The 26,431-nt window shown below is 41.4% G+C and overlaps 1 protein-coding gene across 1 annotated transcript; it reads left to right on the forward strand.

Annotated features, from left to right (window-relative positions):
• Window positions 1-6,594: 6,594 nt before the first annotated feature.
• Window positions 6,595-25,969, forward strand: FAM20B (FAM20B glycosaminoglycan xylosylkinase). The gene is made up of 8 exons (XM_063134148.1): window positions 6,595-6,680; window positions 12,716-13,247; window positions 15,275-15,361; window positions 17,465-17,574; window positions 18,414-18,585; window positions 20,352-20,543; window positions 20,829-20,888; window positions 23,331-25,969. Exons 2-8 carry the CDS (start codon window positions 12,871-12,873, stop codon window positions 23,560-23,562), a joined length of 1,230 nt encoding a protein of 409 aa, XP_062990218.1. The 5' UTR covers window positions 6,595-6,680; window positions 12,716-12,870; the 3' UTR covers window positions 23,563-25,969.
• The last annotated feature ends 462 nt before the right edge of the window (window positions 25,970-26,431 follow it).

Consider the following 26,431-nt stretch of genomic DNA (forward strand, 5'->3'; position numbering starts at 1 on the left):
AGACCCTTTGCTCCCAGGTAGAGAGGAAAACCGCATTTACCTAATAGAGTAAGTCCACTTACTCTCATGTAAAGCAGGAGCTCCAACCGCTAATTAGACTCTAGCGCTGGAGCAGAAGTAATTGAAGGTATAAGAAACAGGGAGAAAAGGGCAGGTTTGCTTAGAAGCAGGAGCAAACCTGATGCAGCGCCATGCTTTGGGGACAGGGGTTTTGTCTTGACACCTTCTTCTTCTCTTTCCTTTTTCCCACGGTCTGGTGGGAACTTGGGAAGGAATACTGAATGCTGATTGGATGGGGGGGAGGTGAAGCGGGAAAGTTTCTTCCATGTAAGCAAAGTGGGACAGGTTTGTCCCAAGATGCTTTGCTAAGGGAATCATGCAGTAATGGAGTATATGCAAGGTCAACGGGGTCTCTCCCCATCTGAGCATGTCAAGAATGCTGGAAGTGACATAGACTGTGACGATTTGGGCTAGTAGCCAATTGTATGTGTGTAATGTTCCTTCCTCGTATAAAACTCCGAGTTAACATCCGTTCGGGGCCTCTCTCATCTCATCATCTGGACTGGTGATGAGAGCAGCATCCAGTTGCCTTTTTATTGGATTAAATTGGTTTGTATTCCACTATTTATGCCTGCCCGAGACCTTATATCTGTTGCAGGAGCCCTTCTCCGCATCCCACAAATGCAACATATACGTTATGATGGGACAAGGGAGAGGGCTTTCTCTGTGGTGGCACCCCCACTGTGGAATGCCCTCCCCTTGGAGGCCCGATTGGCGCCAACACTGATTGCATTTCGACGCCAAGTAAAAACATGGCTTTTTAACAAAGCCCTTGATGGTTAAACTCACTGGCACGTTGTTTTAACTGTATCTATTGCTTTTCAATTATATATTGTTTTAACTTGGATTATGGTTTAATTTGTTTTTAACTGTGTATATTTATTGTTTTATACTGTATGTTTTTATCTATACGCCGCCCTGAGATGTCAGTGATATAGGGCGGGATATAAATATTTTAAATAAATAAATAAATAAATATTTTTAAAACAAACCCTGCCACTTAAGGCTTTTGATTAAGCAGCAGGGTTTAAGGTGTCTTGTGCGATGCGTTTTGCTAAACCCTACTCACTCACTAACCAGTCAGAATGTCTGCAGCAGGGTTAGTGGCTCTAACCGTGGCTTAAAGTGCTGTGTGCGACAGCATGGCTTGTGGTTAGAGCTAACCCCAGAGAATCTCGGTTTTGCTAACTACAGAGCCTGAAGTGTCATCAGAACAGGCCCGGTGTGATTTTGAGGAATGTTTCTTTCTGTCCCTCTTGGTTTAGTTTTATTTTTGATTGAGGAAAATCTATTCAGATCTCCCAGCCACAGAAATATTCTAGGGTCTCTTGGGGATTCCTCATTAAGAGCATTGGGAATATCAGGGAAGTTTGCCCTATAAGACACTACTTCCAATGTTCCCTACAACATGTCTGATGTCATCTTCACTTGCTTCCCAATAGATATGTGTTGAGTTCTAATTTTTTCATCTATTTGTGTACCCTGTTCCCAGTTATAAGTGGTATTGTATTTTTCCCTTTTTAAAACATTGTGAATATTGGCAAAATATAACAGAAAATACATTGTGAAAATGGGGGAAAACATACACTGAGTATATAGGATTATCATCAATTTCCATGTGTACCGTTGATAAAGAAAAAAAGTGTAGGGGGGAGTTATACAAAGGTTTCAAGAAAAGCAGACTAGATATCTGTGTATTTGTCCACTTGCAAGTTGCGTCTATATAACACCCATTCAAAAGTTGATAACGTTATTAAGTCCTCGATCCATTGCATTATGGAAGGTGTGGATTTGTCCTTCCAATGTGATAGTATAAGACTTTTGGCTGTCCTAAGGGCTCTGAAAATCCATCTGCGCTGACCAGTTGTTAACTTCCAAGAAACCGGTAGGTAATTTAGGCGGAGATGCACATTATTTAATTTTTGTGAACTGCCCAGAGAGCTTCGGCTATTGGGCGGTATAGAAATGAAATAAATAAATAAATAAATAAATAAATAAATTATTCCATATTATAGATTGTTTCAGTACAAAGTTCATCCTTATTATAACCTCCTTCCAAAATGGGGCAACTACGGGACATTGCCAAAACATATGACTTAAAGAAGCATTAGATGCATTACATCTCCAACAATTGTGCAAGTTAGACAACCCCTTATTAAAAAGGCGTTGTGGAGTCCAATAAACCCAAAACATAATTTTATGCTGAATAAGACATAACCTGAGATTCATAGAAACTTCAGATACAGATGTTAGGGTAACCGCCAATGGTTAGGCAAGATAGGGCACTCCAATTCTCTATTCCATTCCAGTCTTAAACTATGGGTATCATCAATTACTTACTGCTGCTAAATACTTATATCTATGGGTCATAGATCGATGTGTCAGTTTCTAACAGTGCTGGAGGCTCCAAAGCTGTAAAAGCAGCTGGGCCAAACCTAGATTCCAGCAGGTGTTGCAGTTGCAAGTATTGCCATTGGGCCGTAGAAGGTAAATTATATTTAACACACAAGTCTGAAAAGGGCAAAAAACCATCGTCGGAGCCTATTAATTGATCCAGAGTAAAAATCATCTGATCTGTCCATGTCCTCCACAAGAATGCTTTCTTTGCAATTCTTAAATCTGGGTTTCCCCCCATATAGTCTATTTTGCATGTGAGAATGGATCAAACTGTAATTGACCAATTTTATATGTTTTAGCTCTTCCTTCTGTTTTTGAGTGCTTACTCTCCTTATACATTTTTTGCACTTCTTTCCCCTGTACTTCTCTCCTTTTAGCTTGCTCCTTGCTTCAGGCTGAATTATAGCTTGGGGTGTTACAATAGTGCAGTGTTCTTTCTGTTGTTTGGGCACTTCTATAACATTGTCATTCGGAGGGGCTGCCTGAAATATCCCTTCACTTATCATTGAGCAGATTACTTGTGTATTAGCCATTATTGTGCCTGTTATGGCACGTTTTGAAGATTAAGTCATCTTTGGTCTTATCTACGTCATCCTTATTCCCATCTGAGTATTCTGCTTCCCATAGGTTAACCTGAAGATTTTGAAAGTCTACCTGCATAGCCATTAATTGTTGTGTGTGATCACCTTATCATGCTCCTGAAATTCAGCCAGTATTTTCTCCTCCCTCCTTAGTAATTAATCTAATGGTAGCAATCCATCAAAAAAAGCTATAAAGCTCTTGTCATGGCTTTGGTGGGTACTCTTTGATTCAATATGTGCCTTATTGCTTCTGTTTTCAACACACAAGTTAATTTCCTGTACTGTGTCATTATTTATGCTACTTAAGTCAGCAGGTGGTGATTCCTTCTCTGTTTCTGGTGGCATGCTTGATGACTATTCCTTCAATCGGCCTTCTTGATTATCTCTTTCTGTACCAATAATGTGTCTTTCCTTCTCCCCCCTCTTCCTCTGTTTAATCCTATCTGGTTTTCCCCTTCTACTACCAGAAGTGGTAACATAAGACCACACTGAGCTATTTGTTATGTCCCTACTGGGTTTTGCACTCCTTTTACACCTCCCTGTGCAAGTATTCTGACTCCTAGTAATAACCATGTCAGTTAGCCAGCACAGCTAGTTAACGCTGCCAAACAGTGTCACTCATTCACATCACCAGACGCTATTGTTTAAAACTTTTAGTTTTCAAAAACAAACTAACCCATAAAACTAATATAAAACTAGACCCTTAAAATTAAAAATTGAAAAACTGCTGCATAGAACAATCAAACGTGCAGCTGCATACAATAGTCAAAGCACATTTGCTATCCTTTTAAAAATAACATTCCCGAATTCAATCCCTCTGACTGTCTCTCCACTCTGCTATTTCTTCACTCCTTTCCTCTTCACCAACAGGTCTCTGAGCAATATACAGCTCCCCAGCACCCAGTAGAAGTGTGGCAAGGGCCAGTAAGTTACAATGCTATGATTCTCCAAGTGTCTCTGTACCGTCACTTTGTCTATCAGTAGGCCTCTAGGCAGCGGCTTCTTACCCAAGGCTGAGAGCCTCAGGCCTTTTTGCTCTCGAGCCACAGGCTCACACCTCCAGCACACTGGAGGCTTTATTTAGTACCTGTGGAGATGGGTGGAGCAGACAAACGCCCTCAAAGCTCAGCCAGAAACACCACACCTTTTCTGCAATGGTCCTCCCCTCTAAATGGATCGTGAATAACAACACCAACAAGAAAGAAGAAACTAAAGGAAATATTTACCACTTCGTAAAAAATACTTAAGGGTATTTTAAAAGTTTTGAAAAATATATTAACAAGAAAAAGAAGAGAGCATAAGATGAAAGAGCGGGGGGGGGGGGAATAATGGGGGGGGGACCTAGAAGAGTGATTTTGTAAATATAAGATGTTCGGCACGATGCCCCAAAACTCTTATCAGCTTGAAGACTAAACAGCCCAACAAAGATGCAAGCTAGTGAACATCGCATAACACAACTTCAGAGATAAGCTTGTACTTATAACTCAGATGATTTGATTGAAGTCTGAGCAGAAATGATTCAGCTGATTCAGGAATATGGAACTTATTGATCTGGCCCAGGTAATCAATACATAAGACGGCAGGAAATTGGAGGTAATATTGTAATCCTAGAGATCTAGATAAGGATCTTGCCTTGGCAAACTTCCTTCTCTGATCAGACACTGCCTTAGAGTAGTTGGGATAAACCATTATTTTGGAGTTAGCTGTTCCCCAGCAGAGGTCTGCTTTCTGGCAAGCTGTACATAGGAGAAATTCTTTTGTTGATGCACGTAAAAGCTGAATAATAACTGGCCCCTCCCTGGGCCCACGTGTAGGACCTCCAGGCACCCGATAAGCTCTTTCTATATCCAGCTGAAAATCATCAGGGAGTGAAAACAAAACATGCAAAAGTTTCTCCATTAAATCTGCCAGCCATGTTTGTGGAGGTTGTTGTGGAATACCAATCCGAAATCGAGACAGCTGTACTTATATGCTTTTCATAAAAACACTCACGTCTTCTCCGTCACTGTCTGCCTGAGAAACCTGTACCACCCAAGAGCCTGGTTTACAAAGATTTTAGTTGCTCTCTCTTATTTCCTTTACAGGGTAGCCTGTTCAGTACTGTTTGCATTACTCATTATTTGTTCAAATGTTTTTTTCCCATAAAGTGGATTACAATCACAGCTACACCCTTGAATACGTGGACATATCCACCCTTTCACGACTCTTTCACCTCCCTGAGAGAGTGGACGGTAAGTATTTCACACTACAGATACCTAGCTTACAGCACGACCCTTATGTGTTTAGTCAGAAGTAATAATTGATTTTTGAAAAAAAGGTTGTTTTAAATATGGGGCCATCTTCCTAGGACTGCAGTCTTATGGGATTCGCTGTCACAAGTCATGGCTTTGTTGTTGTTTATTCGTTCAGTCGCTTCCGACTCTTCGTGACTTCATGGACCAGCCCACGCCAGAGCTTTCTGTCGGCTGTCGCCACCCCTAGCTCCCCCAAGGTCAAGTCTGTCACCTCCAGAATATCATCTTATATTATATTTTATATTATGGTTTTATATTGTTGTTTTATACTTTGAATGTTTTTAATTTTTGTGAACCGCCCAGAGAGCTCCGGCCATTGGGCGGTATAGAAATGAAATAAATAAATAAATAAATAAATAGATCTACAGAGATTAGCCATGATACCAGTGGAGGCTGCTGGTTCCGATTGCAGTGGGACTATGAATCTATTCTGGGTTTCAGTTCGAACTAGCCAGAACTCGAAAGGAGCTTTCCAGAGTGCAGAGGACACGGAATAACGGGCTCAAGTTAAAGGAAGCCAGATTCCAGCTGGACATCAGGAAAAACTTCCTGACTGTTAGAGCAGTACGACAATGGAATCAGTTACCTAGGGAGGTTGTGGGCTCTCCCACACTAGAGGCCTTCAAGAGGCAGCTGGACAAGCATCTGTCAGGGATGCTTTAGGGTGGATTCCTGCACTGAGCAGGGGGTTGGACTTGATGGCCTTGTAGGCCCCTTCCAACTCTGCTATTCTATGATTCTATGAATGTGCTGGACCCATTTTGGGGCTAGAGTTCAATAGTGCCTTCAGAGTTCTGGCTGAACCCCAGAATGGGTTCACAGCCCCACCGAAATGGGGCCACCGGCCTCCCCTGCATGATCCCTAAACAGCCAGGTGCACTCAGTGGTTTAGATAGATAAGGATGACTGTCCAAGCAGTCCTGCTCCTACACATACAGGATAGAGTTAAAGGACAAGTTGGCAAGGCCCCGCCCACTTGCGTCGCGTAAGGACGTGGAAGGGCGGGGTCTTCTACAGCGCGGCTTTGCATTGGCAAGGAAAGCGGCGTGACCGGGCAGCGACGGCCCTCTATTGGTGGGGGAGTCACGACGTCTCTGGTTTTAGCGCGAGAATAAACATGCGATTTGCATTGCGGTTTGGAGGGGGGAGGGGAAAGGCGGGGTCTTTTTGGGCGCTCCCATTGGCTGGCGTGTGGACGGGGGTGGGCGAGCTGGGCGGTACCATGTTGTGTGCGTATGGGGGGAGCTCTGAAAGGGGTTGTTGGCGTTGGCATTGGCGGCGGCAACGGCAGCAGCGCCGGCCGGCCGGCCCAGCGAGTGGGTATGGCGCGTGGGTGTCCGTTGGCCGTGTAAGTGGAAGGGAGACTCTAAAGGGAGAGGCGGTTAGGAAGGGTGGCGCGCGCAGCGGAGGGATGTGGGAACCTGGGCCCGGCTTCCCCCCGTCCGTGTAGGGGTCCTCGGACCTATCCATGTGGCAAAAAGAAAGGGGGGAGGCGGGGTGCGGGGGGAGTCAAGGAATGGTTCAAACCTGGATGGAGCAAACCGGTGGACGCTTTTATCTCACGGCCCTAATTTGTGGGGGGGGGGGGAGAAACATCTTCTTCCTTCCCCATCACGATGCCACCTTCGTGGAGGGGGATAACTCAGGGGCTCCGTGATGACACCTGTTTTCTGTGCCGCCACTGACCCCCCCCCCTTGCAGTGTATGAAGTAAAAAAGAAATGAAGCAAGGAAAGGCACAGTACAAGTTCCCCTGAGCATGTCCAAAGTTCATCCACACCACACCGTTGAGGGATTACATGCTCTTGGGGATTTGTGAACCGGGAGGTATTATTTGTCTTCAGGCCCTGCCATATTTTCTTTTCCCATTAGAAATTAAGCAAAGTAGCAGGGAGGACAAATTCAGGCTCTTTTAAGTCCCCACCCCTCCCCCGGGTCAAAGAAGAGATTTCGAAGATGTTTCCTCCGTTTCAAAACAAAAGCTTACAACAAATCACAGAACAGCAGAGTTGGAAGGGGCCTACAAGGTCATCGAGTCCAACCCCCTGCTCAATGCAGGAATCCACCCTAAAGTTGGATGACCATATGAAAAGGAGGACAGGGCTCCTGTATCTTTAACAGTTGCATAGAAAAGGGAATTTCAGCAGGTGTTATTTGCATGCATATCGCACCTGGTGAAATTTCCTCTTCATCACAACAGTTAAAGCTGCATGAGCTATATTGCAGCTATAGTGTGACCAGATTTAAAAGAAGGCTGGGCACCTGCAGCTTTAACTGTTGTGATGAAGAGGAAATTTCACCAGGTTCTCTATATATGCAAATGACACCTGCTGAAATTCCCTTTTCAATACAAGAGACCTGTCCTCCTTTTCATATGGTCACCCTACCCTAAAGCATCCCTGACAGATGGTTGTCCAGCTGCCTCTTGTGTGGGAGAGCCCACAACCTCCCTAGGTCACTGGTTCCATTGTTGTACTGCTCTAACAGTCAGGAAGTTTTTCCTGATGTCCAGCCAGAATCTGGCTTCCTTTAACTTGAGCCCGTTATTCCGTGTCCTGCACTCTGGGAGGATTGAGAAGAGATCCAAATGTTACTGGTAGGAGCAGCAGGGAGGCCATCAAATGGTCAAATATAAACATTTACCTCAAAAGTGGGATTGGTCCAATATGAATCTTACATACATGCCTGGCAGAATGCCATGATTCTTTCTATAGTATGTTACAAATCTGTCCATTTCCAGATTACATAGAAATATAAGTCATTATGGTCCTCCAGTGTTGTTGGACTGCAATTCCCATCAGCCTTAGCCAGCAAAGCAAATCATAGAATCAGACTAGCAGAGTTGGAAGGGGCCTCCAAGGCCATCGAGTCCAACCCCCTGTTCAGTGCAGGAATCCACCCTAAAGCATAAAACAATGGAATGCACAATGAATTATAAACAGCAATGAAAGGTGCAATCCTATGCATGTTGGGACAGAAACAAATCCTACAACTCTCAGCATTCTCCAGCTGAAGCACTGTTACCTATTAAACAGAAATTAAAATAACTGGGATTAAAAAGCTTGGGAAAGTGAAGTCCTTCAAACAGGTCTTAATACATAAGATAGAGATGAGGCTCATTTTGAATTCTCAGAAACTAGTTAGATAAATGATGATTATTGCAGTTTAAATTTCTGTTTTTTGGCAGAAGCCTTGTGATTGTAATATGTTTGGGTCAAATGTAATAAATTGTGATGTTCACACATTACAAGAAGCAATTAACTGTTACTGCACTGAAATATTATTGTAATTCCACAGAGGTGTAGAAGATTTGTGTATTCCTGATAGGGCATATGATTTATATATTTTGTCATGAACTGCTGTAAATGTGTGTGAGTGCTCTTATGAGTTTTATTTCATGTCATTTATATACCGCCCAATAGCCGAAGCTCTCTAGGCAGTTCACAACAATGCTTCAGAGAAATCTTCCCATCTCCATTAAAATGGTAACCACTAATTTTAGCTTCATTGGTGTGGACATAATAATTTCTAATCTGATGTATTAATTGCTTGTATGGGGAAATGTAATCTTCCAGCTCTTCTACTCTGAGGAAATTCTGTATCCCTCACAATAGTTCTGCAGTCATAGCTATTTCTTGCATTTCATTTTTGCTCTGCCCCCACTTTATATTTTGAGGGCTGGTTGATACATGCATTTTTATTACTTGTTATCTGCATGATCAAATAATGACTTGAAAAAGTAAGTGGGTCATAATGGCCCTAGTGGTTTTCAGCTGAGTTCTTTCACACATCCAGCTGCCCACCACCAAGTGTACAGTAAAACAGGTTATGTATATAGATGTGTGATAAATCTCTCTGTCATCTTTATCTGGTGTTTGAGGATACAGACATGTAGGTAGTAAACAGATCTTATTTGGCGGGTTGGGTGGCGATTTTGGAAAGTGCCCTTGCTAAAGGGCACTAATTACTCCTGGTGGGTTCATGATCACATTTGCAATTCTGAAGAAGTGTTGTTTGCCCTGCCACAAAATTGCCAGGCGATGGGGCTATTCACAGAGTGAACGAGCAGAAAAAACACAGTTGTTAATGTTTGGAAGACTTCATTCAAAAATGTTCAAGTGAGATAGAAATATATACTCACACCGGAGGGCAGCAAAAATCCCAGTGGTTACTCACATTTGGGAAAGGGAGAGCTACAGAATCCTCCCTCTACTCACTCACCCACAAGTGTGCTTGAGCAATAAAAAAAGTTTGCCCAACTTACTGGATGAGTAAAAGTTGAGCACACTGCAATTAAAAGTTCACTCACCGCAGGAGTTGCTGTTGTCACCACCAAATCAACAGTAAAATAGTAAGAGCTGCAGTTTTCCCAGCTGTCAGAGAGCACTAACGTGGTTGCAAGACATATTCCTTTCAGTGAGAACTTCTTAGGCCTTAGCTAGACCTAAGGATTATCCCAGGCAAATGGAGGGGTTGTCCCTAACTACTCCTGGGATCCCCTGTGTGTCATTTATTTATTTTATTTATTACATTTTTATACCGCCCAATAGCCGAAGCTATTGGATGCACAGGGTTGATCCTGGGACATAGGCCTGGTCTAGCCATGGCCTTAGAAGATTGGAAAGCCTAAGTATTCAGTGTGCTTGCTCTGGGACTGATGCTTCTTAGGATGTCGGCAGCTCAAATGAACAACAGGAAATGGTTTGCTGGATGCTGGAAAGGGCAGCTGGAGCTGCCACTGAAGGCATTGCAAGGGAGGATGAGCAGTAGGAATGTGGAATGGAGGATGTGGTGGGCAGTGAGCATGCAGATGGAAACCCCAGGGCTTGCAGCAACTACAGTGATGATGGACCAGAAGGAGAAACTGAAGCAGTGGTAGTGGATGGACTGGAGTGCAAGGGTCTGGTGGGCACAATAGGGGGGCTTAGAAGGTGCAGCTGTGCCTGTGTTGTCAATCCTTGCAGCTGCTTTTTATCTACATGCTCTTCTACTTTCAGCTCCGTTCACAAAATCAAAGGCATCCTGCATTCACTGTTTTCTTGTAAGATTATTCAAAAGTATATTTATGAAGACCATTCATTTGAGAAAGGCTGAGAAGTTTATCATGCTCAGTTGATCCTCACTGCATGGAAGTGCTGAAGAGTTCATACTTTTTGTTGACAGTTCAGCCTGATAGTTATCAGTAAAAGATTTGGCAACAATTCTGAATGCCATGGGAAATCTGTGTTAAAATAGAAATGCTTTACTTCTTGTTCAGATTAATAACTATGACATGAGAATGGACACATTTTTAATCCATAAACATCCTGAGAAGAGTGGGGCACAGGCATAAGTGCCATCTATCACCTTCCACTTCTGTTCTGCAGTTTGTTTGGAAGGGATGTGTATTTTTCCTCTACATTTTAAGAGATCTCATCTCATCTACACAAACAGTCTGCTATTAGGAATTGCCAACAGTAGACCCTTCAATAACCTCTCTGGAAATTAGGTTTGGAAGGAAGAGATTGGCTCAATGCACTATTGCAGCTGGTAGTATTTGTTTGGAACACGCATATCTTGTGTTACCATCCTGGTGAGCAGTAAAACACTGCAAGGTTTGTATCTCTTTAACGAGATATGCAAAACTGAACATGACTTTATTTAAAGGGATGACATTTTCCTTAAAAGATACCACAAAATCAGGATGCTAGCTGAAACTCATTATAAAATGCCCTTAGGAGCTCTACAAAGGATAATGTGTTATTTGTCCAGTGGTATTCAACTTGAAGAAGTCTAGCAATTTCATTTTCCTGCTTCAAAGGAGATACCCCTTGGCTCCCATTCCTGTGCTTCATGGTTATCACAAGGGTTTCTATTATTTCCCATTTGCCCACATCCATTGGCTATATAAAAATGTAATTATTATGAATGCGGCATAAGTGATGTAGGTGGTGCATTACAGAACAACCTAAGCAGCTGTAGCCTTGTAAGCTGCCAGTTTGGGTATCACTTGGAAATTCCTTTGAGTTCCTTAGAGAAAACGCAGAATATAAGCGTAATTCAATAAATAAGAAAGTGGTGTTGCAAACTGCCCAGAGAGCTTCAGCTATGGGGCAGTATAGAATTGTAATTATTATTAATAATAATAATGCAATTTGGATGTTGATGGGGTGGAGAGATGATGAAAGAAGGGTGAGTACAATTTGCACAGCATACTTTGAAGAGGTTTGTAGTATTGAAATAGAAAACACTACTAATGGGAATTGGATTGCTCTGGTTGGTATAAACAAGCATCACTGTACTCCTGAATAGTCTGTCCTGCAGTTGAGCTTTTATCTGCAGTGTCTGAAAACGATATTGTGTCATTTTCAGCTGTGTGTAGCATGTACTTAGATCTACGGCTGGGCCTGCACAATGTTACTCTTTCGACATGACAGGCTAGTGCTGCCATCTTCCTGGAGGCTGGGTGACACCTATTTGTAACCCTTGAAGCTGATGTGTCGTCTGTACAGAGATGTAAAATCATTTGTTCATCAGGCTGGCTCAGCTTTCAGATTATGTCCCTATAGGAAGTAGGAGAATACCTTAGTTACACGTGGAAGTCTATCTTTTCTCAGGAGTAGCACTGAACTGAAAGTATCTATGAAGGTTTGCACAGTCAGGCCATGGAGCTTACCTAAGCCTTGCAGTTTATGGGACTAGCTTAGAGACTCCATGGCTTCCTTGAACTTTTTTTTTAAAAAAGCAAAATGGCAGATTCTCTTTGCAACTTCCTATGATCAGTGCTTTGTGTTAAAAGCTTGGTTGAAAAATAGAGGCAGTATTATGTTGAATGTGCAAATTTCAACCTGAAAATTCAAAACGTAACAAATTCAATTCCAGTCTACTCCAGAGCAATTTAGTGAATTTCTTGTACAAGAGAACTATAAAACTGTGAAGTGTTATGTTTTTTAGAGTAGCCCCAAACTAAAATGCTTGATCCTTCTTGCAATATGGCACAAGTTAGTATTTCATAATACTAGAATTTAAATCTCTAGTGATCAGGGATTAGAGGGTTAGATCTAGACCAAGTTAGTCCTGCTTTTGTCCACTTGAACTCAAGGTGGCTTAAGTTAGTCATGACTAACTTGTCCCATTGATTTAAATGGGACTAAAGCATGACTTATTTAGTCTGGATCCAACTTCGTGTCTGTTTTGTTGAGGTGTACAGCAGATGTAGGGCCTTGCTATTTACTGTTTTACTCTGTACAGCACCATGTGCATTGATGGTGCTATATAAATAAATAATAATAATAATAATAATAATGTACTAAGGTGCACAGCAAATCAGCAACATCCATTCTTCTACAGGTATCTCTTACCATGCTGATTGGTATGAAACTCAACTTTGTCTGTTAACCTGCAGGGGTACCCAAAGATGCTATTGCAACAATGGGGCAGTAGGAGTGAAGATTATGAATGAAATCCATCAAGTACCAAACTGCTTCTCACTTTGCTTTGTGAGAGACTTCCTGTAGCCTTTGGGAGAAGCAAGTCAGGAGAGAAGGACTGCTTGTCATCATGAAGTTGAAACAACGGGTGGTGCTTCTGGCAATCCTCCTTGTCATCTTTATTTTCACCAAGGTTTTCCTCATAGACAACTTGGACACATCAGCAGCTAATCGTGAGGACCAGCGCGCCTTTCACCGTATGATGGCAAGCCTGCGAGTGGAACTGGATCCACGACTTGACCACACACTGCAGTCTCCTTGGGAAATTGCAGCCCAGTGGGTGGTACCACGTGAAGTGTATCCAGAGGAGACACCAGAACTGGGGGCAGTGATGCATGCCATGGCTACAAAAAAGATCATCAAAGCAGATGTAGGCTATAAGGGCACCCAGCTCAAGGCGCTGCTCATACTGGAAGGTGGACAGAAAGTAGTCTTCAAACCTAAGAGGTAAAAAGGCTTGTTACTGAGAGAATGAAATTATATTTAGTTTTCTTCTTATCAACTTAATGGTTTGGACTTGCACTTCCCAGAGTGGAATGCCTGATTGTCATTCTCCAGTGAAAGGAGTGATGAGTGAAGACAGAACTGGGGAAATGGGCAGCTACTTGCCCACCTATTACACTCTAATGTATAAAATATTTATTTATTTATTTATTTATTACACTTATATACTGCTCCCATAGCCAGGGCTCTCTGGGCGGTTTACAGAAATTCTAAAACTAAGATTAAAAACGAGTATACAAAATTTAAAATTCTAAAACACAGAACATACACACATGAAGCATTAAAAACCGTTAAAAAAACTAAACGTGGAGGAAAGGACTTCTGAATATGGGGGAAAGGACCTGAGATGACAATGCTAGTGTTGCCTTTCCCGTTCTAGCCTCTGATTGACTATGTCCAACACGTTTCCGCTGCTACTGGAGCTGTGTGAGAAACAGCAGTGAGAAAGCAGCTCCCGTACCGCTGCTTCTAAGTGAGAAGCAGTTCTGTGTCTCTGGACTGGAATGCAGGCTACACAGCTACATCACTGTCCGTTGCTAACAGCTGTATTGGGAATAGAGATGTAAAATTTCTGGAAATTTTGAAGCCATGGAAAAAAAAATTTCCCCATTTTGGGGGCAATTTTTTTTTGAAAAATTGAAATAATGCAATATTAGTACTTCTTACAGATTGAAAGTCACTGTTACTTTAGGAACATAAAATGGAATTATGTCCAAGTTGGTTTGGCATAAAATTATTAACATTTGGTATATTAAAAGTACAGTTGTATTCAAACAATTATTACAAATTTAATTTACTTTTTTAATTTTTTTGGTATCAAATGGAGGTACAAACTCCTGAACTGTAAGGAACCGCTTTGGTTCTGCCAGTATATGAGGAGCAGGGAATTTTTTAAAAAAAACAACAACAGAAGAAACCACCAACATTAGTAACAAAGAAAATTATTTATGTTTCCAGTAGTCCTCCAGTGTCAAGACATAAAGCCCCCATTCCCATAAAAAGAACTGAGAAAAATGGGGGGTGGGGGACACACCAAGATTCAATGAATATGCATGAAATTTAATCAGACTCATTTTCTGACCTATACCTATCACTATTAGTTTCAGTCTCTGCTTCAATGGCAGTGCTGCCCCCTAGAGGCAGAAATGCAACATGCTCTTGCATTTGAGAGTTGTAGTCTCAGTTTGCAACCTAGGACTTGCTTGTTCTCAGTGGACAGAAATTGTAATAATCTGATACTGTACATAGTTTTTAGAAATCATTTGGAGAATTAAATATCTGAACACCTTGTCTTAAATGTTTTATTCATCATGCTAAAATAAAACATCCCATAATCTGTTTGTTTTTTTTCATTTTAAAAAAAAATCGGGGGGGGGGGAACAAAAAAGGCTTTGGAAAAAACTGTTTTTTTCAGAATTTTTCCAATATTTTTCCCAGCCTTCACAGCTCTAATTGGGAAACTCCCTTGTATATGTGGCCATATATCCAGTTGCAAGGAGACATAATATACTACCTCCAGTATCAGAAGCAGTAAGCCTATATAGAATGTAAGCCTATGCGGCAGGGTCTTGCTATTTACTGTTTTACTCTGTACAGCACCATGTACATTGATGGTGCTATATAAATAAATAAATAAATAAATAAATAATAATAATATACCAGTTGCTGGGGAACATGGGCAGGAGGTGCTCTTGCCCCCGTGTTCTGTTTGTGAGTCCCTGGTCGACAGCTGGTTGGTCACTGTGTGTAAAGTGCTGGAAAAGATGGACCCTCGGTCTGATCCAGCATGGCTCTTCTTATGTTCTTATAACCCAGGAATGAATTGCTCAAAATTAAATTACTTTCATTCTTAATGAATTATCTTGGAATGTTGCAGAAACCCTGCTTGCTTAAGTTTGCTTCTATACCTGGGCTGGGTGGGGGGCGTTCAACAGAATGTCCTTCATTGTATCTTTTGTCACAATGTTTAGATATGCCAGAGACTACGTAGTAGAAGGGGAGCCATATGCTGGGTATGACAGACACAATGCAGAGGTGGCTGCGTTCCATCTGGACAGGTATGTAAATGTTGACTTCAAATTCACCGTTCTTATTGATGAGAAATAGGTCTCTAACCTGCATCTTTAAGATACTTTTAAAATATTGAATTGGCTAAAATTGTGAGGAAATCTATGATTTTATTTATATTACAAGAGCCACAGGCCTTCATATTTTCTTATGTAATTATATTTTTGAATATGAGTTTCAAACTGCTTCTTTCAGTAGGGCCAAATTACAGCAACTGATGCAAGCTGGTTGCATGTGAGAAATAAAAATGGCCTCGAGTTGAGCAGGCATGTAAACTGAGGATAGAAATTATTAACTTAGATATATTTATGTAGGTAGGGTACTTTTAAAAAGTAGACCAGTTACTTTTGTGGAATTGCTTGTAATACTGCACTGAAACAATAAAATATCGGGGTATGTTCTGAGGGCACATGATGCAGCCACCTTACTGAAGCAAAGTATGTCTGAATCTGGTCAGAATCTGGTCTGGAAGGCCATCTGGAGAACCCCATATATGAATCTTTGAGTTCCATAGTAGACCAAAAGGTACTAAATGAATAAATTAAATCTTGCCTTCATCCTGTCTAAGCCAATATTTGGATGTTATATTCCTCACATGTTTAGCCAATCCTTCAGAGATGAAGCTAAAGTCTCACTCTCAAAATGAAAACTTGCTCTAAAGCACTGTCGGGGTACACAGTGTGGGTACAGCACCTCCCCCCCCCTTCAGGTCTGGCTGCAACTTCTGGGCAATTTGTTTTAAGGCTCAGACTGTTTTCTCAGTGTTGTTACCGTATTTCTTCAATTGTAAGACGCCATCGATTGTAAGACGCATGCGAATTTATGCACCACCAACAAAAAAAAAGCTTTGATTCTAAGAACAATAATCGTACCCACGATTCTAAGACGCACCCCGTTTTTAGAGATGTTTATATGGGGAAAAAGTGTGTCTTAGAATCGAAGAAATACGGTAAATCACTTGCCTAATAGCAAGGCCACCATCATTTTGCTTGAACCTTGCTTGGTGAGTTCCTCCCAATCCATGTAATGTAGCTCGGTTACCCAGCATGTACAACTTAGGAAGTTCTGACATAATAAAAAGATGATCTATAAGTTATCAATCTCTAGTCGTGTCAAAGAATATGAATGTAACATGTGTGATTGATAAGAATTCATTATATTTCATATGAATGCTATTCCTAATAAGCTGTGTATGCTAACTGTAAGTGATTAATAACAGATGTAATTAGTTCTATATGTGTTATGAGGTAACTGAGTAATAGAATATATTCTTGGTAATAAAGGAAAACTTTCTTGGAAATGGAGCAAGGCTGCCATAAGTGGATCTGTCAAGTGCTAGAATGGGGAAAAAAACTGCTTAGTTTAGTAGGAATGCCTTCATCTAGGTGTTACTAGTGTCAATGTGAAATCTGGCTACATAGAAGAAGCAGTTTGACCAGATCTGAAATTTAGGATGTGGTCATCCACAGAAGTGTTATAAACGCAAGTCTTTGATCTGATTGCCCAGAGAGATCCTGGGAAAACAAGAAACCTACCAAATATGATTACCTAAGTTCTGTAAACTGTGCTTGCCAGATAGGTAACTGTAAGGTCTAAATTGATGATTGCTTTGTTGATTGAGAAAAATAGAACTTTAATTTTGCTGAGGAATATGCTAGCCACGATTTCTGTGATGCTTGTAATCATCCTAATTGCATAGTATGCAGTAATGTGTTTTTCTTGTTTCATCATTACAAAGATTTGTTATTTCTTGATACTGTTTGAGCAATAAATATATATATTGTACTACGACTTTGTGTTACTTGGCTTGAGAGAAGTTCCATATATTAATTCTTGAAGCCCAAAACACTGGGTAAAGATTTGTAAATCTATCACTTAAAACCATTGTATTCTGTCTTGTTCTGGTGAATCTTATGTACACCCATTCAAGTTTGGGAAACAAGGTAGTTGGATAGAGTAGGAAGAAGTTACTTGTCTGACTCTAAGGGTTTAATTTATTGGGGTTTATTTCTGAAATAAGAAAGAGGAGGAAGTTGCTCCATATTGCATGTTCTCATGTCTTGTTTCCTTCCTGATCTTCTTTTTCCAAACAGAATCTTAGGTTTCCGACGAGCCCCCATGGTGGTTGGTAGGTTTGTGAATCTCCGCACAGAGATCAAACCTGTTGCCACTGAACAGCTGCTCAGTACCTTCTTGACATTAGGTAGGTGACAAAGCAATTGCTATGAAAGGCACTTAAATAAAATTGAATGAAGTATGCAGAAATTGATCACTGGCTGTCTGGAGAATATGGCATTCCACAGTACACTCCCGGACTCTTATCATGGGAGAGAAGAAACATTGCATCTGCTTTGGGACTTATTTCACAGATTTCTGTATAGAAGGATTTTTATATGACACTGAAGGAATTTTCTATTGAGAAGCAGTCTTTGTACTTTACTTCTTTCTCTGTTAACTGGGACAGCAGTACAGCTAGCCTGTGCCAAATCCTTCAATAGTAATTTCAACAGATTCTTTTGAAGCAGTCATTCATTTTTAAAACCATAAGTCTAAAAGCAATTAAACTGTGCTGTAACAAGTACTAGAAGGTCTCCCTTACACCTTGAGATCCCTGGCCTTATATATGAAAATATGTCTGCAAAATGCATTAATTTACATACTTCAAAGAAAGTATTTTTTTCATTCAGCTAGGCTTTAATTTATCAGGTATGGAAAAGTGTTCTGTTGATTGCTTGGAGCCTCTTTCCAGAATATTGGGAGGAATAATGGGAGAAGCTGGGTTATCGCTTGAGCAAGATAAAATTGCTTAATTTACAGTGCAGTCCTATACATGGTTACTCAAGTTCAATTGAATAAGTTCAATTGAATTCATTGGTGCTTATACGCTGGTAAGTGAGTATAGGCTCACAGCCTTAAGCTTCTATGTTTGAATGCTTCTCTCCCAGAAAGCTTCTGAATTGCCTCCCAACATCTAGAAACTTTTAAAAATAATAATGAGTTGACATGAGATGGCTTTTTTCTTCATTTTTGCTTGATTCTAAGGTAATAATACTTGCTTCTATGGGAAGTGCTACTATTGCCGAGAAACAGAGCCAGCCTGTGCTGAGGGGGACACCATGGAGGGATCGGTCACGCTCTGGCTCCCAGATGTTTGGCCTCTTCAGAAGCATCGGCACCCCTGGGGCAGGACATACAGGGAAGGCAAATTGGCCAGGTATGTAGCTCATCAGAGTGGTGTTCTCTTTGTGGTTTCTGTTGGTTAGTCCAAAGAATGGGCTGTAATTATCAATGCAATAGGGAATAGCCAGTTTTCCTGAAACCCTTGTTTCAGCTACGGACCTCTAATATGGGGAGACATGATAGCACTCTTCAAATACTTAAAAGGTTGTCACACAGAGGAGGGCCAGGATCTCTTCTCGATCCTCCCAGAGTGCAGGACACGGAATAACGGGCTCAAGTTAAAGGAAGCCAGATTCCAGCTGGACATCAGGAAAAACTTCCTGACTGTTAGAGCAGTACGACAATGGAACCAGTTACCTAGGGAGGTTGTGGGCTCTCCCACACTAGAGGCATTCAAGAGGCAGCTGGACAAGCATCTGTCAGGGATGCTTTAGGGTGGATTCCTGAATTGAGCAGGGGGTTGGACTCGATGGCCTTGTAGGCCCCTTCCAACTCTGCTATTCTATGATTCTATGATGTACTTTGTATGTGGATGGGATTGTTAGAACCTGAAGGTTTATCTAGTGGAGAAGATGGGGATGTGACTCTTGACAAGGGTGTGCAGTGGACAAAGGGTGCCTGGAAGGAAGGTTGTGAACGATTTCAAGAGACTATGAGAACTGAATGTCACCTTGGCATTTGTTTACTGCTGCCAGTGAACTGTGCTTATAAGAGCAAATAATACTCTTGTTAGAACATTATTATGCAAATAATGGTGTTAGGGATCAGTCTATTTGCAGGCCATGTTACTTTTGTGTCTGTTCATTCATGGATCTATTCTCTGCATTTCTGCATTAATCTGTGATTTTTTAAAAAATATGCAAGCCTATTTTCTCTCAAAATTCATATTTAAAAAGTTTCTAAGAAGTGAAGTTCTGGTCAGTCTGTATTGGGTTTTTGAAGGTTCGAATTCCTCGAGCATCCGTATTCCACATCCATTTCTGGAACACCCTCCATTGACTATAATTTGCTCTGTTCTTCTTCTGTTATTGCATCTGTCAATGTTGATTCCTGAAAATCTCCATTTTCATTCATAAGCAACCTAAAATCTTCTCGGACCACCACATTCCTGTCTCTTGTTTTGGGATTGTGGTTGAAAACCACAGGTAGCTCTTTTACAAAACTCTTTTGTTCATGATTCAGGGTTTCATGATTCAAGATTTCAGGATGATGGCTTCTCCTTTGTGCCTTCCAGATATATTGTCATACTGGTTCTTCCTTGCCATTTCTGACCCAGAAATATTACCGCCCCTTATAAAAACAGAACCTAATATTGGGTTCAAAATATTGGCATTCACATCGAACTTTAGGCAAAATGAAATTCATTTACTTTTTGTGGATTTGTATTAGATCATTAAGAGTGCAAAATCTGATTGGGGGCAGGGGTGGGGTGCATGGAATTAAGAGCCCAGATTGTAATGAGGAAATATGGCAAGAAGCTGTGGCAAAAGGGCAATCCAGAAAGAAAAGAACTAGTTTGCATAAGATGTGGGTGAATGTTAGGATGAAAGGAAACTGATAACTCTGCCATCTCTTGCTCTGGATGTTTACCAAGTAAGCCCATCTTACTTTATGTCTTTCCATAGATAACCCAAGTAATTCATAATGGAAAGATACAAATTTAAATGTAGAAGCTCAGAGGTTCATAAAGTTCTGGACCCTTTTTTCAAATTATGCAAGTCTCTCCTTAAAATCTCTGATGAGGTGCAGTCATATTGTAAATCTTAAAGCTCATGAGAGATTCTTCATGTCTACTTGCAGGTGGGAATATGATGAGAGCTACTGTGATGCTGTCAAGAAGACCTCACCCTATGATTCAGGTCCACGGCTCCTTGACATCATAGATACGGCCATCTTTGATTATTTGATTGGGAATGCTGATCGACATCATTATGAAAGCTTTCAGGATGACGAAGGTGCCAGCATGCTTATTCTGCTCGACAATGCCAAAAGGTAGGAGACGTGTTAACATCTATGCAAATTCTCTAAAAAAAATTATTACCATGAGATTATGTTTGGTTTGTCTTGATGATCACTCTACTATGGGTTCTCTCCAATAATTTTATGCTTATCAAGACATGTTTAGTTAATTTCAATACATGTAACTTACTTCAGTTTGTTTGTTGGTTAATTTAAGTGGTAAGGGTTCCATAAACACTTTAAATTTGTACTTAGATTTTTGGGGAGAGGTAGCATTTTCCAGAGGAATTGCTTGATTTGTATTGTTTTGTCTTTCAGTTTTGGGAACCCTTCCCTGGATGAGAGGAGCATTCTTGCACCTCTTTATCAATGCTGCATGTGAGTATAGAATAAAATAAGCTATTGATCTTATTTGTATAAAGCTTGCAAATCTTAGAAATAAAATTGATAGTGATTAACCCCGCCCCCACTCTAGGCATCCTGGGAGTGTGCATGTCTGACAGTTAATCCAGTGCTATTTCAAAGTATTGAGATAATAGGTTGTTTAACACAAAAACACACGCTTTGCAGAATTTAAATCAAGCGTCTGGATGGTTCTGGAATTTTTGTTTGAGACTGAAATCCTGGCTGCATATAAAACTTATCACATCAAAGGTAGCCACTCCTCTGAACCCTTAGAACAACTAGCTACAGAAGGAAAGGCATCTCAGTGGAAATGTTGACCCAGTGTGTGGCTGGTGTGAAAAAGTAGAAGTCTATCTAAGGCATAATTAGGAAAGGAATCAAAAGTAAACTGCCAATATGATATGGCCCTTATACAACCTGCATATGGAATACTGCGCTTCAAAAAGAATATTGTAGTTTTGGAAAAGGTGCAGAAAAAGGCAACCAAAACTATCCAAGGGGCTGGAGCTACTCCCCTGTGAGGAAACGAAACAGCGTTTGGGTCTGTTTAGTTTAAATAAAAGGCGAGTAAGGGGAGACATGTAAGAGGTGCATGACGTTAGGCATTATTATTATTATTATTAATTGCATTTTTATACCACCCAATAGCCGAAGCTCCCTGGGCTGTTCACAAAAACTAAAACAATTCAAAGTATAAAACAAATAGTATAAAAACATGATATAAAATACACATTAAAATGGATTAAAACATACCATACATGATTAAAACATCCTGAAAACATTCTAAAATTTCACTGGATAGGCCTGCCGTAATAGATCAGTCTTTATTGCTTTTTTAAATTCTAAAAGACTGTCAAGTTGACGAATCTCCTCCGGCAGGCCATTCCACAGTCTGGGAGCTGCGGAAGAAAAGGTCCTCTGGGTAACAGTTGTTAATCTAGTTTTTGCTAGCTGAAGTGGGTTCTTCCCAGAGGACCTGAGTGTGCAGGGCGGGAGAAGGCGATCCCGCAGGTAGCCTGGACCCAAACCATGTAGGGCTTTAAAGGTAATAACCATCACTTTGTACTTTGCCTGGAAACTAATTGGCAGCCAGTGAAGAGATTTTAAAACTGGTGTAATGTGGTCACCCCTAGGTGTACCAGTGACCAGCCTGTCTGCGATATTTTGGACTAATTGAAGTTTCCGGACTAGGCACAGAGGTAGCCCCACAGAGGCATGGTGTGGAGATAGTGGATAGGGTGACATTTTTCTCCCTCTCAGTACTGGAACCTGGGGGTCATCAAACGAGGCTGAATGGTGGGAAATTCAGGACAGATAAAAGGAAGCACTTCCTTACACAACACATAGTTAAACTATAGAATTCACAACCACGCGAAGTATTGATGGCTATCAGTTTGAATGGCTTTAAAAGGGGATTAGGTAAATTCATGGAGGATAAAGCTACCCATGGCTACTAGTCACGATGGTGATATGCTACCAGTATGCCTCTGTATACCAGTTGCCGGGGTAAAAACAAGTGGGAGGGTGTTGTGTCCTGCTTGTTGGCTCCCAAAGGCAGCTGGCTGGCCATTGTGTAAACAGTTTGCTGGACTAGATTGGTCTGATCTAGCATGGTTCTTAAGTTATTATACAACAAACCAAGACAATCACTGGATGAAGAAAGACCTCCAGCAGCCCTTTAATCTCTGTTTGTGTCTGGGGGGAGCATTCAGAGCCTGGCCTATACATATTTGCTTTTTACATGATGAGAGTAGAAAGGAGTGTGGGGGTGCATATGTTGTTGGACTGCAACTCCCATCAGCCCTAGCCAGCAGAGTCAATGGTGAGGGATGATGGGAGTTGCAGTCCAACAAATATCTGGAGGGTCACACGTTCTCCATCCCTTGTGTAACATATTGCCAAGCTCTAGGTTTCCATGTGAGCCACTCGCCTTACATGAGACTTCAGCTTCTGGTGCATGAAGCAAGGAAGTAACTGCAGGGAGGGGAAAAGGAGGGTGGGTAAAAGAAGTGCAGCAACGAGGAGGCTGAGTGGACTCACACCCTTTCAAAGGTATGCCAGGATTTTCCTTGGCTGGAAAAAGGTAAATTCAGCTTCCTAATTATTCTTGCCAAACATCTAGGTGCCCAGGCAATCCTGCATTTATTTTTGTAGCTCTGCATTAACTGTATCGAATATATGATTTGCTACAGCCGTTTCTACACCAGCCCGAAAATCCGGGCTGGTCATAGCCGAGTCCCTGTGTGTCCAAATGACACACAGCAACTCCCGGGGGTAAGGGGGGTCAAGCACGGGGTTTCCCAGGGATAAATAATCCCTGGGGAAAACCCAATTCCTCCTGCGGTCTCGGGATCATCCCAAGACCGTGCAAGTGTCGGTTTGTCACACATGCTTTCTTTTTTTCCCTTTTTACAGCATACGAGTCTCCACTTGGAACAGGCTGAACTACTTGAAGAATGGAGTGCTGAAGTCTGCCTTACAAACTGCCATGTCACATGACCCTATCTCACCTGTGTTGTCTGCCCTCCATATGGATGCCCTGGACCAACGACTCCTAAACATCTTGGCTACAGTAAAGCAATGTACAGACCAGTTTGGGCCAGACATTGTGCTGGTGGAAGATAGGATGACACTTTCTCATTTGTAGCTTTAATATAAGTTGGTTGGGATCCTTCCTGCCTTTCTTTATTTTAAAAAAAATAAACAAACAATAGAAAAACAGCACAATTGGTTCTGCGTGGCTTTGGGCAGGATGGACTTGAAATGGAACACTAGATTTCCTGCCTTGGATCAGAAAAATAACAGTGATTTGAAAGTTCTGCTGAAGTCAAGAAACTTGCCCTCAGGTAGCCTTGTATCATTTGGGGATGTCCATTGCTGGCAGTGGATGTTGCACTGAGAGCTCTCCCTGGATTCCTTGAAAAGAAGTGGGAATTGGGGTGCCAATACAGACTGGTTCTAGAGAAGAGCTATAGTCCCCTCACCTATTCTACATATTAACTTAAGATTTTAGTCCATTTCAGGGTTGTAAAGAATAGGCTGTCCAGGCATCCATACTGGCTACCTAAAAAGAAAGCAGCAGGGCAAATACAGCTGTTGAAGAGATGGTGTCTCTTGTGACACACACACCAGCCATCTTTGACGGGAATTTTCTCAAGAGCTCTATGAAGGAATGTGTGATTGTCAGCGGTGTTCAGCTCAACCCTTCAATTCTAAAATACTAAGGATAAAGACTATTTTGTTATTGAAATCTGTGCTCCATCCACAAGGCTGAACATTTTCAGGTTTGCATGATGCTGCAAAGACCCAGCCAGTCATGAAGATTAAAGAATATGTGCAAGCCATTGCTGTGTTTGTACATGCAAGAGTCCTTGCTGCCTTGAATTAAATAATACTACATTAATACTAAGTTCTTTAAAGAAAAAAGTTGTGCACATACAATTGAACAAAATCATTCTTCTAAAGAGGGTGGGGGGAGGATTTAGCCCATTTGATATGTCCTCCCAGTATTGATGGCCTTTCATGAGACAAGTGGGGGTTATTGCTGAACTTTGCAGATAATTTAAAAGATGGATGCTACCAGTGTCTGGGGAGTGGAAATGTTTTTGATTGGTGTGTCGTTTCTTCTATAATGCAGTCATAGGTGCCATGCTAGAGGGTGTACTTGTGGTATTCCGTCATTTTTTAGGGCTGAGCTGACCTTACAAGCATCTTCAATTTGCCTTTTCCAACTGGCATATTGTTTCTCCTTTAAAATCCAAGTTCTGATCCACTGGCTTTGCGACCATTAGCCTGAAATTGTAGCTTGTGTTTCTAGCTTCAGGAAATGTTAAATGTGTGTCTATTTTGAATGTTAAAAGCTGATAGTCCTAGAAAGGACCATCCTCCGCCGTTTTGGAGAGAAGCTGTGGAAGCTTATTCCATGACTCAACCCTGACATGCAGTAACCTGATGCGTTAGCCACCAAACTTGATCAGAAACCAACAGACCTTCTGTGATAGAGTAATGTTCCTGAAATTGATACCTGAGATGCCATTTAAGAAGAATTTAAAGACGGAGTCCGAATGTTAGCTCTTTAGCAAGCTTTTTTTTTTTCATTGGTTCGGCAAAGAAATGCATTTTCCTCCTTTAGAAATAGAACTGGCAGGGCCTTGGAGCACACAGACACATTTTTTTTTGCTTCTGTTTCAGTGATGATTCCCTAACCGGGAGCTTTTTAAGGTTTGTTCTCAGTCTATAACAGTAATTGTGTCACTGACCTAAACAACAGAAATGCGAAGCCCTGTGTAGAGCAAGCGAACTACTTGAACAAAGAGAACTTTTACAAATGAGTTGGTTTCTGTCAAGATGCTTCAGCAAAGTATCTTGAGTTACAATAGAAGATAATGAGTTGACAGTTGCTACCATGAGGGTCACTGGCTACAAACGTCTTACAGAAATTTAACACGAAGCTATGATCAAGTCAGGTGCTTAGTTTAAATTCTTTGGACACATCAAAAGCCTGCTATCGCAACTAATATTACATCCAGAACTGGAGTACATGCTATTTGTGAGGGAAACATCTTGCAGTTTCATTGAGATTCTTGAGATGTCACCATATTCTCCTTATCCTTACACAGTCAGGCATCTACATGCCATTATGAGACATCTTGATGCAAGGTGGTTAAAAGATGCTCATTTCAGTAACGGACAGAGAAGTAGCTTTGAAGCACTGAAATATTTGAAAGCGGTACCGCTGTGTCTGTATTGGCAGTTAGGCTGGAAGAAACCATGTAAGCTTCTATTTTGGCATCTAATGAACTGGAACTATCACTTAAATAAAAAGGAAACTAATTTATTAAGAAGGTAACTTATTTGTGTGGCAGCTGAAGCAGAATGCTGGAGAATCACACCTCCACTTGGAGCTGCCAGAGAGTTGCCCTGGGGAGCAGCCCCAAATGGAAGCTGTCGGGAGAAGAGAAAACAATGTGATCTCAACCGTGTTATGTGTTTCCCCCGGGGTCAGACTCTGCATAAATAAGTATTATGTGAATAAAGATTTTAATAGAATAAGAGTGGATGTGTTATTTCTACTTCTAATTGGCACAATGTTTATTTCACAGCTCAGCAAAACCTTTGCTTTCTTGGGTTAGGAATCGACAACATAGGCAGCGCGGGGGCTTAATGTGTCCCTTCTGAAGTTAACTTCAGTAGTATGAGAGCTCTGGCAATTTGGTTCCTTCACATGCTAGCATTGGCTAGTTCCTGGCAGGAATAATGGTGGTGTGGGAAGTGTTAGGGATTCCAGGGCTTGAACTGATTGGGATCTAGGCTAGTGAGCTACCATGGGACTGTGCTCAGAGCCCACTTTGGGCACAGAAGAGAATAGGAATCTATAACAGGCGGTACATTCAATCAGGCTACAGTAGAGAAAGAGAAGGGAAGTGGGGCCACTTAATGGGCTCTGAGGGACCATCTCCTTGCTCCTCCTATCCCTGAAATGTTCTATAGCAGGGGTCCCCAACCCCCGGGCCATG

Source organism: Elgaria multicarinata, chromosome 1 (genome assembly GCF_023053635.1).
Source record: "Elgaria multicarinata webbii isolate HBS135686 ecotype San Diego chromosome 1, rElgMul1.1.pri, whole genome shotgun sequence".
Taxonomy (NCBI): domain Eukaryota; kingdom Metazoa; phylum Chordata; class Lepidosauria; order Squamata; family Anguidae; genus Elgaria; species Elgaria multicarinata.

What these genes read in the sequence shown, in the direction of transcription:
- FAM20B (XM_063134148.1), top strand. Translation starts at nt 12,871, where the DNA reads ATGAAGTTGAAACAACGGGTGGTGCTTCTGGCAATCCTCCTTGTCATC. An exon ending in CAGTACCTTCTTGACATTAG is followed by an intron (nt 17,575 to 18,413) that starts GTAGGTGACAAA and finishes CTTGATTCTAAG; the next exon opens with GTAATAATACTTGCTTCTAT. An exon ending in CTGCTCGACAATGCCAAAAG is followed by an intron (nt 20,544 to 20,828) that starts GTAGGAGACGTG and finishes TTTGTCTTTCAG; the next exon opens with TTTTGGGAACCCTTCCCTGG.